This window comes from Onychostoma macrolepis, chromosome 16 (assembly GCF_012432095.1).
Source record: "Onychostoma macrolepis isolate SWU-2019 chromosome 16, ASM1243209v1, whole genome shotgun sequence".
Classification (NCBI taxonomy): domain Eukaryota; kingdom Metazoa; phylum Chordata; class Actinopteri; order Cypriniformes; family Cyprinidae; genus Onychostoma; species Onychostoma macrolepis.
In genome coordinates this window covers 31,035,201-31,048,053 of record NC_081170.1, presented here as the reverse complement: position 1 = coordinate 31,048,053, position 12,853 = coordinate 31,035,201, and the positions used below count along the sequence as shown (strand labels likewise).

The window sequence follows — 12,853 nt, the reverse complement described above, 5'->3', positions numbered from 1 at the left end:
CGCTGAGACTAAGTGTTTTGGCAAAATAGAAATAGTTTTCAGTTGATTATGCAAATTTGTTCAGGTCCGGGCAAATAGCTGACTGATTATTGATTGGGGCAGTGAAGTCAATATCTGCAGCATCAATCTAAGTCATTGTTTCAGATAATAACTGACAATAGTAGAGTCACTATAGCATTAGTGATCACTATTTTGAGAGAGAGAGAGAGAAAAAAAAAAAGGAAATTCCTGATGCAAAGTGAAGAATTCCACTAATTAAATCGCTATGTAACAGATAATAAAGTAACGACATTAAATATTAACTAAAATTATTGACTGCAAAAAGTTCAGTCCTGCAATTGTTGCTTTAAAGAGAGATTTCTACCTGATTTAACCCACATTAAATAGTTTGGTGATATAAATGAACATGCTTTTTTTTCTGAGATCAATTCAGCAGTATTAAATAATATTTTTGGCTTGAATGAATCCAGTTAATTTAGATTAAAGGTTTAAACATGAAACTATAATGCAGTTTTAAATTCAATTCAGTTGTTAAGCAAATATGAACTGATAAATTACTCAAATAAAACAGATAAATATGCCTTACCCATTGGGGTGCCGACCCCGTAGGCCTTGGAGTCTATGAGGCCTCCGATCTGCGTGAGGTTGCAGTTGCGCTGAGTGACAAATTCGATGGTGGTGGACTCCATAAGGAAAGCATAATCGGAGGTGAGCACACGTTCAATTCCTTCCTCGATGCTCTTCACCATCACCGAATGTCTTCGACTGCTCATGAACTCCCACATCTTATCATACGTGGAGATCTTTGTTTTCTGGGACAAGAAGTCAAATTCATTATCAGACTTTTAATACATTGACATTTAATTTTAATACACATTTAAAACACAATGCCATTTGACAGACAATATTATTTCCTTCTAATCTGACATTAAATTTAAACATATCAATAATAAACAGTAAAAAAAAAAAAAAAATCATATATATATATATATATATATAGGGAATAAACAGACCACAAAACTTGAGCCCAAACCAACAACAATAATAATAATAATAAAACACAAACTCCAGTACCAAATGTTCTGACCTTAAACATAAAAAGGATTTGGATAGACACTGAAACACACAATAGCAAAATATTAACAACTTCTAAAATGAAAATGGACACACTTTAGAAATATAAAAGTTGTAATTGTCATAATTTCAGAAATAATGTTGCAGGTAACTGAGTTCAATCCCTTGACAAAACTTTCATTTATCACTAAATGACAGAGAAAGTATTTTCAGAGATGCCTTTTTAATGACAACTTAATTTGTAAATGAAATCAAGAGGAGCTAATAAAAGTAAAGTCATTTGCACTCTTTGTATGAATAAATGTAATTAGCATCAATATTGAATAAGTTTGAAATATATAAATCACTTTTGTTACATGCATTGTGTTTCACTCTTTTACTGATTTGTGTTTGTACTGACATTAGCTTTGACCAGTATTTAAAAATATAAAAGAGACAAATTGCTTAAATAAATTTAAATAAATTAAATAAATGTGGTCACACACACATATATGAATGATACAAAATAATTAATATCATTAATTATTAAAAATAAATAATATTTTGAATTCACAATGAACATCAAACGATTCGCAAATATTTGTTTCTGAAGTTGTATGCCTTAAATTTTAATGAGATCACATTGAATTATCTATAAACCACCCACAGACTAGCTTTTCTCGCTCACACTGCTCTCTTGCTGGGAACACAAAGCATATGCAGGTATTTTTTAAAATAATCTTTTTAAGAAGAATCATACAGCTATTGGTTAAAATGTCATATTTTTGCCCCCTTTACATGATTACTACGGCACAAATTGTGGCAGAAGCACACAAATCTGTTTATGACTAATCCTGACTAATCTCCAAAACTGAAATGTGTACCGACAGCATGCAAAATTCAGCATACAAAATAATACCATCTTATTCCAGCAGAACTACAAATAAACCCCTAATCAACTTAGATACTAAGGTTAGAAGCAAGAGAAACTGTTGCCAATTGCAAAAAATCTTCAACCATTTTAAACTCAGGTCTTTTTGTGCCTCTGAGAACGCATCTGATGGCATTTGAAACCTAATTAAGTCACATACTCAAGGTCCTGCCTGCCATTATTGTGTGTAATGACTTTTTGTGGCCGGTCGATATTTTAGATCAACTGGGTGATTTGCCAAGTGCCTATCAGAATCTTCTGGAGTTACCCTTGACAAATCAGCCGATTGCACATGTACACTACACCTGCTGATGAGGCAAAACCATGGGGGCTGAGATAGATAGACAGAAAGAAAGAGATGGAAATGAAAATCTCAAGGAATAAATAATCAAATGCATATTTCTTCTCATTGGTGTACTGTACTATTCAACTTGAATACACTGTAATAGATTTTTGTGAAGGCAGTCCACTAGGTTTTGGAACAGAGCTTACCGTTGGACCATTATGCAATAAAAAACAATATATATTTTTTTTCCACAATGCAAGGCACCTATATTTTAGTAGGATGTTTTTAGCACACAAGCATTACTTAGACACACTTGATCATATCTGACAAAATGATTCTGCTTCTTGATACTGAGCCAACCCCCACAATCCTTTAAGTGTGAGGTGAAGAAAGTCCCTCTGTGTCACTTCTCTAGTATTTCTCTCTCATTTTCACACCATTCTTCCTGTGACACTATCTGTGTATTTCGGTTGATTGTGTGGATTGATTAGCAGTGATTTGTCGAATACTTTGATCATGCTGAAGTGTTCACAGATTGCACTACTTTAATCTGCTCTTGATTCTCGATCTGTTCTGAGGCTTTGATTAATTTACTGCACACTACAATCAGACCCGAAGCATTCTCCTCTGTTGCTGTTATTCTTACAGATGACAAGAGAATGAAAATGGATCAAATTTATTATCTGTTATGACTCTGAGACAAATAGTAGAAAAATTGGTTGGTTCTGATAAATAGACGTTATTGTGGGAGTGAATGTTTTTTTTTTTAAATAAAAGAAGGACATGTTCCAGATTGAAAATATTTAACCAGCTTTTTTGACTGAAAAGGGACATCCATCAGCTTTCACTGAGAAACATACAACAAAACACAGCATTATTGATGTATTGGATGTGTAAAAGTAAACAAATGAGCCTGTTGTTGACTCCTGTGTGGACATTTTCTTTTCCATTCTGCCTATATAGTATTGCAGGGATGACATATTTATGTAGGCCAAACCCTGAAACAAATTAGCACTTCTGGTTCCATCGTTCTGAAGTCAATGGGTTATTTAAACAGGTTTTTGGTAAATTCCAGAAATAAGATCTGTAGTGAACACAAGATCAAGATATTTTCTTATTTTACTAAATGGCATAAAATAACACCATGTGATTTTTCTTAAAGCTTTTACTCATCTTGAAAGAGGTGATTGCTAACAAGTGTCTAAAAAGGTTTGTTAAATGAAGACTGAAAGAGAGTCCAGAAGATAATTGGTGATGATGCTAAAGTCTTGTGACTGTGGTGTAGTTCATTTATAGCTTACGCTTTTTACTTTTGGTGGTTTCAAGGTACATTCATTTGTGAAGATTCTCATAATAATAATAAAAACATGTAAGGATCACTAAGTTCTGTTGACCACAGAGCTTATTTTCTGCAGTAATCCAAAAGCCAATGGAAAAGTCAAATTGGGTCTTTGTTGAGGGAACCAGGCTGATTCAAATTTCTGGGTTGGATACGTCATCACTGCACCACTCTGTTGGCTGGGACAGTGGTGGTGCTTAAAGAATGACTGACGGTTCAAATTCCCAGACAATTAAAAAGTATGCTGCACCCATGTTAGCTATCCTTTACGTCATGCAGTTGAGGCTTAAACTGCCATAGAACAACTTCAAACCATCACATAAATATTCAAATGAAGCACTCTAAAAGGACGGATAAGGATCTTAATTGATGTCTAAATGTGTCCACATCTCTGCCTAAGAATTCAGGCCTGGAGTATCCAGAGCTGAATGTTAAGCAGTACGAGCTTACATTAGAGTGAAATGGCCCATTATTTCTTAATAAACTTTAATGTTGTGTAAAACACATTTAAACTGCGTTTAAACTCCACTTATCATATGTGATTGTGAAGTACTACTACATAATGGTGTCATATTAAAACAAAAGACTAGGAAGCTTTAGGGGTTTGTATTTCAGATGTTGTAGCAGTGACATAAAATAGACAATATATTTAAATTAATTTACATTTATTTCATATTAAATAATGTGTTATTACCTTGTTATAACATGAAACTGAATTATCGTTGATGTCCTGATTTGAACATATATTTTATACACAAATCAATTCAAGTAACCTTATATATATATATATATATAAAAAAAAATCAAGTCAAATTAAATAAACGTGTTAAATGTATTAAATAAAATATAGGTATTAAATGTGTTTAATCAAATTGCAATTATTACATATTTATTAATGTGTCATTATTCTGTTATAACACAAAAGTAATGTAATCAGGATAAATCACTTTTTTGTAGATGTTAGAACATGTTAATGGAGTCCTTCTGAAGGAGAAGAAAAACTAATCTAAAACTGCATCAAAATTGTGATCTCAATGCAAATTTTCAATAATTATTTATTTTCTCACAATTTATAGATATAATCATGTGTAGAGATGTTTTCACTACTGGCCTGGAGTTTTACTCATGAGTGATATTTCATATGTTTACCTTCAATAATAATTATATTCCACCATGAAAATTAATTTTTGTTGACGTACTTATGAACATATATTTTGTACACAAATCAATTCAAGTAACTGTTATAACCAGCATTTAAAAATCACAGAAGGAATAGTCAAATTATATAATAATATATGTGTTAAATGCATAAAAAAATAAAAAGAAATCGGCAACACTTTATTTTAGGGTCTCTTAACTAGTTGCTTATTAGCATGCATATTACTGGAATATTCGCAATTTATTAGTAGTAATTAAGCACATATTAATGCCTTATTCTACGTGACCCTACCCAATGCCTAAACTTAACAACTATCGCACTAAATATTAATAAGCAGCAAATTAGGGATTTATTGAGGGAAAAGTCGTAGTTAATAGTGAATGTGATCCCTATTCTAAAGTGTTACCAAACAATTATATATAAAATGTTTAATTAATTGCAGTTGTTAAATATAAATTTTGCTAATACTAATTGTTATATATTATATATTTCTGTGGTGTAAACTCAATGTATTTAGCCATAAATAGAGCAAAAATAATAAGACTATCTTAAATATCCTCACTAAAGCTTTGAGTTCTTCAGCACACGGTGCTGTGTAGATTTCTCGTCTTTTCTCTATGTGAGATATTCCACCAAGAGGCCGTGTGCAATGAAGGAGATCAGTCCAAAACAAACATCTCCTGGCCTTACCCATAGCTCAGCCACTGATAATGATGCTGGAAACTGCAGCAGGCAGGTGGCTGTCCATTTTAATTCACATTCTCATTATATTGACACACGCAGGAAGGCGACATTCTTTGTGAAGCCGTACGGCAGTTTAACAGAATAAATCTCTCACACAGACCAAAATGTGAAGATATTTTAAAAAAGCTGCTAACAATTCATTTTACAAAAAAGCAGACACGTAGGTTGTGCCGTGAGAAAGAACCACAGAGATTTTATGTGCACAAGGAAAGGAACATCCACAGGGAAGGGCGAGTGATTATGTATGCATGTTTGTGTGTGTGTGTGTGCGTATGCATAATGGCAGAAAGTCTCTTGGGCCTCTATTGTTAGACTTGTCAAAATGTCTTTGATTAGGCCTCATATAAATACATAACACATAACTGCATCTTTTAAAATATCAGATGTGCCTTGTCTATATACCCTATCCACACAAAAAAAAAAAAAAAAAAAAAAAAGAAATGTTTATTGATTCTTAGCAAAAATTTCTATCAGCATATTTCATGAAAGTGCAGATTTTCAAAAACTCCACCGCACTGCCTGATCTGAGCACTCGGATGTCAAAGGAAAGAACAACAGAGACTGATGAAGATCTGGAAATCTCTGAGCAGAATACTGGAAATACAGACCTCCTGTATAGTAACACTTTAGTTTAAGGACCAATTCTATCAACTAGCATTCATATTACTACCATATTGGCTATTTATTAGTACTTAATAATGCATATTAACACATAATACTGCTTTATTCTGCATGACCATATTTTAGAGCCCTTAATCCTATACCCCATATCTAAACTTAACTTCTATCTTTTTAACTGTTAATAAGTATTGAATTACAACATGCATATTGTGTATTTACATTGTAGTTAAATAATTATAATTGTTTTATGATAACAGAATAGTAAATAATTGTTTACAGCGTATATACTAAATCTATTGATTTTAGGATTTAGTATATAGCAGTACATACTGCAAAAATGAACAGATTTTAAGGGGTCCATTTATGCTTTTTCAAAACATGCGCTCACACACACACACACACACACACACACTGAAACGTCCTGTAATTGCAAAGTTTCTGCATGATCTTATAGTTAGTAAACATTCTCAGGGTTCTGAATCGTGCTCAAATTGGTACGGTAAAATTGATACCATCATTACTATTTCCAGCTAAGCTGATGAAACTCATGGTTATGGTAAGAGGTGCGTCATTTCTGTAACATGTTTTAAATGGTTCACCAATCACAACACACTGGGTCAGCTAACCAATCAGAGCACATTTCGTAATTGAGAAGGAGAGGTTTCAACAAGTGTCTGAGACAGACTGGGAAGAGATGTGCTGCAATAATGTAAAACATGAAAAATAATGTGTTTTGGAACAATCAAACATGGAAATCTATTCTAGTACACCACAAAAACAAAATCAAGACTTCATAAAAGGGCATAGAAGGATCCCTTTAACTAAATAAATAAATAATTATGGTGTTCCCCAAATGGTGGTTCTAGGGCAGTTTTTATCTACTTTCATGAGGCAAATTTGTCATCAAAGCATAGTTAAGCAAACCCAAACAAACTCTTCACAATCCCAATAATAAAGGTTTTTTTTTCATGAAGGCTGTCTGAACTGTCTATAGGCTTTTTATTTGAATTTATTTTGAATTGCTTGTTAATTTAAATACAAATGTTTCAAGTACAGATGAAAAATACTGCCTATTCGGTGTCATCCAGAGCTAGAGCTGCATACTGCAGCTTGCACAGTCCTGACATGATTTGCTTTCATGAAGCAGGCTTTTTTTCATGAAACAAGCACTTTTCTTCCATCGGTTTCAACTTACCATTTCAACCTGAAATCTCACTGTGACCAGTGTAAAGGTAAAATGCACTGTAATCATACATGCTATTATTTGACTTAAATTCATTGTAATAAATTAAAGTAAAGAGGTTTTAGTGCTGGGTAACGATTAATCGTGTTTAATCGCATCCAAAATAAAAGTTTTTGTTCACATAATGTGTGTGTGTACTGTGTATGTTTAGTATGTATGTATGTATGTATGTATGTATCTATCTATCTATCTATCTATCTATCTATCTATCTATATATATATATATATATATAAATACACACACATGCATGTATATATTTAAGAAAAATATGTTATGTTTATATATTAAGTATATATTATATATAAATTATATGAATATAAATATATGCATACATGTAAATATTTTCAAAATATATACTGTATATGTGTGCCTTACTTAATAAATATACATAGTGTACACATATATTATATAAACAAAAAAACTTTCATTTTGGATGCGAATAATCGTGATTAATTGTTGCCCAACACTAGGAGTATTTCTCAATCCATAACGTGAAGTTTAATAAAGAACTGTGCCTATATTCTCTACTTGCATTGTGTGCAATAACAATAAATTATCACTAAATTAATTTCATGTTAAATATAGCCTGAATTCATAAAAATGCAGCAAATTGAAATATACCAATACCTGATTTTTTTTTTTAAATTAATTAATTTATTTTTTATTATAAATGTGGCATATGAAACTTGAAGTCCTCCATGGTATTTGCCAATAAATAGACTTGTCAATTATTCAGTCTTGTCATTCATTTAGAAGACAATACATTCCTGAAACTGACATGGTAACACTTTAAGATGTAGTTACATGTACTTACCTTAGCAATAGCAGTTAAGTATGCATAATTAACATAACCTAAATCTCAACCAAACTCTAACCCTAACATTAAGAATAAATGCATGCAGTTACTTAATTACTAAAACAATGTCACCAAAGTGTAACCAATGACACTGTAAAATTGCATTCAATATTTGTTCATATACATTCATTATTACCATACTATAGACATGATTATTACATAAAAATGTATAATTATTATTTAAAAATGTGCAACTTATTGTTATACCAGATGTTTCATTATTAAAAAAAAAAAATAGAAATAATAATAAAAAATACATCTTAAAACTATAATGATCTGAACAGTGTCAAAAATTGTAAACCATTTCAATATTTTTAAATGTGTAAACATTGTTCTACACATTATGACTGTGCCACCTGTATCATCCAGTGTCAAAATTGGCAAGACAAAACAGTCACTTGAGTGTTTTTAAAATTAGTTTTAGCGAGAAAAAGGATTCAGCCATTGTATTCCAAAACGATTTGAACTGAAATTTCCACCACAGAATGAACAGTGATTTGAGATGTGCTTGAAAGGGTTAAATCACAAGGGTCTACAAACATCATTGTATCTCTCCACAGGTGGGGCTGCTCTCTTTAACTGCTGCTCCGATTCCATCAGGAGCTGTGATTCACTTCCTGCGACTATCTCATCTCAACTGTCCAGGGGTCCTCCTCATAGGACCCGAGAACGAAAAAACTCACTGAGGATTGATAAGACCAAGATTGCAGAGGAAATATGAGAATCTGCTGGTAAGGGTTTTGAAACTGAGAACTGGACGCAGGTTCCACGAAAACTTCCTCTACAAATTAAAAAGATGATGATAGCAGCTGAGACGGTCAGCAAACAGTTTCTCCCCGACTCTTACGTGACTGAGGAACAGCAGCCTAGAAAGTGAGCAAAGGTGTGCTTCTCTGTGTGAAAGGTTACCATAGATTTTTTTGATACTGAAGGATAAGAGAGAGAAAAAGAGAAAGCGAGAGAGAGGTCGGGCTGCTTTCCCAGTGAGCCTGCTCCTCTTTTTGATCATAATATCTTTTGAAGCATAGAATGTGGCATACTAGACGTGACAGATAATAAGATGCCTCAGAGCAGAGAAGGACAAAGAAAGCAAACCTCCAGAGAAGAGGAGGACTATATCTGGCCAATACGTCTGCTGTGTTCTCCACCTGCTTTCATGGGTTAGAATATTCTATAATTTAATGTGTCAGCCTTAGGGCAGAATGTTCAGCACGGGGAGCGTTGGGCTTCCAGATGGAGGCCGCCTAAAATGGCCATAATCTCTGCTACTATGATATCGAAGCAGACCACAGAATATATCATGACTGAGATTCTAATTTTGTTAAAGCTAAGGGTGTTATGTTTAAACAAAACATATTTTATGCCAGGTCTTTCTGATAGAGAGAAAGCTGAACATTGGTTCTACAAAATAAAAATAAAAAAATAAAAAAACATGGTCACACTTTATATTAGGTGGCCTTAACTACTATGTACTTGAATCAAAAAATAAGTACAATGTACTTATTGTGGTCATATTGTATTGCAAAACACTTTTGCTGTTATTGAGGTGGGATACGGGCAAGGTTAGGGACAGGTTTGGTGGTATGGGTAGGTTTAAGGGTGGGTTAAGGTGTAAGTGATGGGTCAACAGTGTAATTATAAATGTAATTACAGAAATGAATTACAGATGTAATTACATATAGGTATTTTTAAAATACAAGTACAATGTAAAAACATGTATGTACATAATAAGTGCATTGCACCAAATAATTAATTTAAATGTAAGTACACAGTAGTTAAGGCCACCTAATATAAAGTGGGACCAAAAACATTGATAAAAGCTCTCTACTAAGGTTCCATTTGTTAACATTAGTTGACTATATTAGTTAACATTAACTAATACTGAAAAACATAGTTAAAGCATTTATTAATTTTAGTTTTTGCTACTATCAACATTTAATGGTACATTACTAAAATCAAAAGTTGTATTTGTTTACCCTGTAAAGCTGGTCATTTGAAATAATAGTCTGAACAGACAAAATCAAAAAGGCCTAAACTGAGCAAAAACATGCAATTTTGGGGCCAGAAATATGCTTAAAATACATTGCAATAAAATGACGATTGAGAAACCTATAAACGTTCCTCAAAAGCAATATGTAATGTATTTGAAACACACTAAAAATGTATGTATGGATAATCAAGTAAATCTAAGTTGCTTCAGCCCAGTAATTTTTCATCTTGAAAAATTTAGTAGCAATATGAAATGTATTCTCACAGTAACTTAAGATTTTATACTAACTAAATAACATTTTTTAGATGTTTTGATCATGTTAGCAGTTTAGAGGTTTTAGAAGAAGTATTATGAAGAAGTCCTAATGAACCTACAGCTAACTTGAAGTGACAATGCACAGTTGTATTTTTATAGACTAACATGAACTAGGGTTTATAAATGTAGCAAACAAATGCATTGCCCATTGTTATGTAATGTTCATTAATATACTATATTGCCAAAAGTATTGGGACACCCCTTCTAATAAACAGGTTTGATTATTTTAGTAATTTTCATGAGTACAAATCTTAATGTTAAATCATAAAATTATATTCTAGTGAATTGTGTGCTTCTAATTTTATAGCAACAGTTTGGACAGGAACCTTTTCTATTCTAACATGACAATGCCTCTGTGTATAAGGCAAGGTTCAAAAAGAAATGATTGATTGAGTCAGTGTGGAAGAACTTGACTGGTCTGCATGAAGCAAAGTCCTAATCCCAGCTGAACACCTCTGGTGTGACTTCAAATGCAGACCTTGAGCTAAAAACTCATCACCAAACACTAATGACTTGTACATATGGGTTCAGTCATTTTAGACACTTCCAAAACTGTTGCAACAGAGATGGAAATGCAGTTTTTAAATACATGAATTATGTTACCATAACTTTGTTGCCACAGTTTTGGAAGTGCCTTTTTCTGTTCTAAAGAAGAGGGTGTCCCAATACTTTTGCCCATATAGTGTATGTACAAGTTATTGGTGTTACATAAGCTTACTATACAAACAAGCTCAATTTCATTGTCATTGTATTCAACATTCATTATTGTCACAATAGGCAAACTCTTTTTAATGGACAGTTTTCTCTTTCACGTTGGAAAAGACTCTTGCTATGTAATTTAGTTAAAGTTAGCTAACTGGTTGACATGTTTATAGCTAACATCCTGTATAATCTGGTTTAATGACAGGCATTTAAAGTAAACTCTATCGCCCCCTCAGGTTTGTCACTGCCAGATAAAAGAACACACATTAAGCTTGCCTGCAGTGCGTTTGCCAAACATTTATGCAGCATAGTACGCTCTCATCGAACATTTTTCAAAAGTAAAATCCCACAGACTACCCAAAAAGGAATCATTTTTACAAGAGAAGCGAAGTATATTGAGGAACATAGTGCATAACAGAGTGATCAAAGGATTAAAACTGTGAGCTCCCATTAGTGCAGTCATCCAGCTCAAACTCCCCAGTGTCTCATCAGACACTCGCTAGTGGCCATTTCAATAAACCTCAACATATATTATTAAAATCATTTTTCAGCAATAAAACCATAAGATGTTAAAAACCACCAACAGTTTCGAGGGCTAGAGAATGCATTATTTGAAATCGCCATTCTGAACTCTTCAGAAGAATCTCACACAGGTGGCCTAACATTACAGCATTCACAGACCATCTCATTAAAGCTGGGTGTTAAGTCTGATGTCGTTATTCATCACCGTTTTGAAATTTAAAAAAATAAAAAATTAAGTGAATTATCTTTAATGAATTAAAATATTGGCATCAGGCAGGCCATGACCCCAGAAACTGTAGTGTACATCAGGAGTTTAATTTTGTGTTATAAATGAAAATCGCTCATAAATAGCCTTTGGGATATTATTCTTACTAAAAATGGAGCAAAAGCTTGGACACGGGAAGAGAATATGTTATGTCACAACTTAACAAGCAAACTGGATTAGTAAGTATAGTAGAAAGAATAATACAAAAAACAAAAAAAATTCGAATGTTGCATAAGTGTCACAAAGCACGGTATACACAACTGGTGAGTGAGAACAAACAGGTTTATTGAAGGGATTCGGGGATTCAGGATCGGGAGTGACCAAAAGCAGGTGAGTGAGAAAGTTAGTGTGAAGTTCAGATGGCTTAGCTGTGGTTGAAGTTGTGTCTTCTGATTGCAGGTTCGGATCGAGGATCAAAGGCTTCGAGGGAGAATCGGCGAGGGATCCAACGGGTAAGCATAGAGGTAAGTCGTGATCGTAGAGAGTCCAGAGCTGTCCATATAGTGAACGGTAGACCGGACAATGTGGGGAATGGCAGTGTGTGTTTATAGCGGTGTTGATTGGTGTCAGCAGGTGCGTGCAATTAGAAGTCAGGTGACTGTGATCGGGTGATTGTGCTGGGTGGTGACTGTTGTGATGGTGACTGATCCCTGACATTACCCCCTCCCCAAGGGGCGGCTCCTGATGCCCTCGAACGGCGACGGGGGCGGCCACGGCCTCTGGGCGCGGGACGCTCGGGGTGCGTGCGATGGAATTCTTCAAGCAGTAAGGAGTCTAGGATGTCGTCCCTGGCCACCCAGGAGCATTCCTCCGGTCCGTATCCTTC

At 33.8% G+C, this 12,853-nt stretch overlaps 1 protein-coding gene across 3 annotated transcripts in view; it reads right to left on the bottom strand.

Annotated features, from left to right (window-relative positions):
* grik2 (glutamate receptor, ionotropic, kainate 2) overlaps positions 1-12,853 on the bottom strand; it is a 228,797-nt gene that overhangs the window by 22,147 nt on the left and 193,797 nt on the right. For all 3 annotated transcript variants that reach the window (XM_058746765.1, XM_058746766.1, XM_058746764.1), the window contains one exon: positions 587-812. In XM_058746765.1, coding sequence (XP_058602748.1) covers positions 587-812 — 226 coding nt within the window. The remainder of the gene's footprint in view (positions 1-586; positions 813-12,853) is intronic.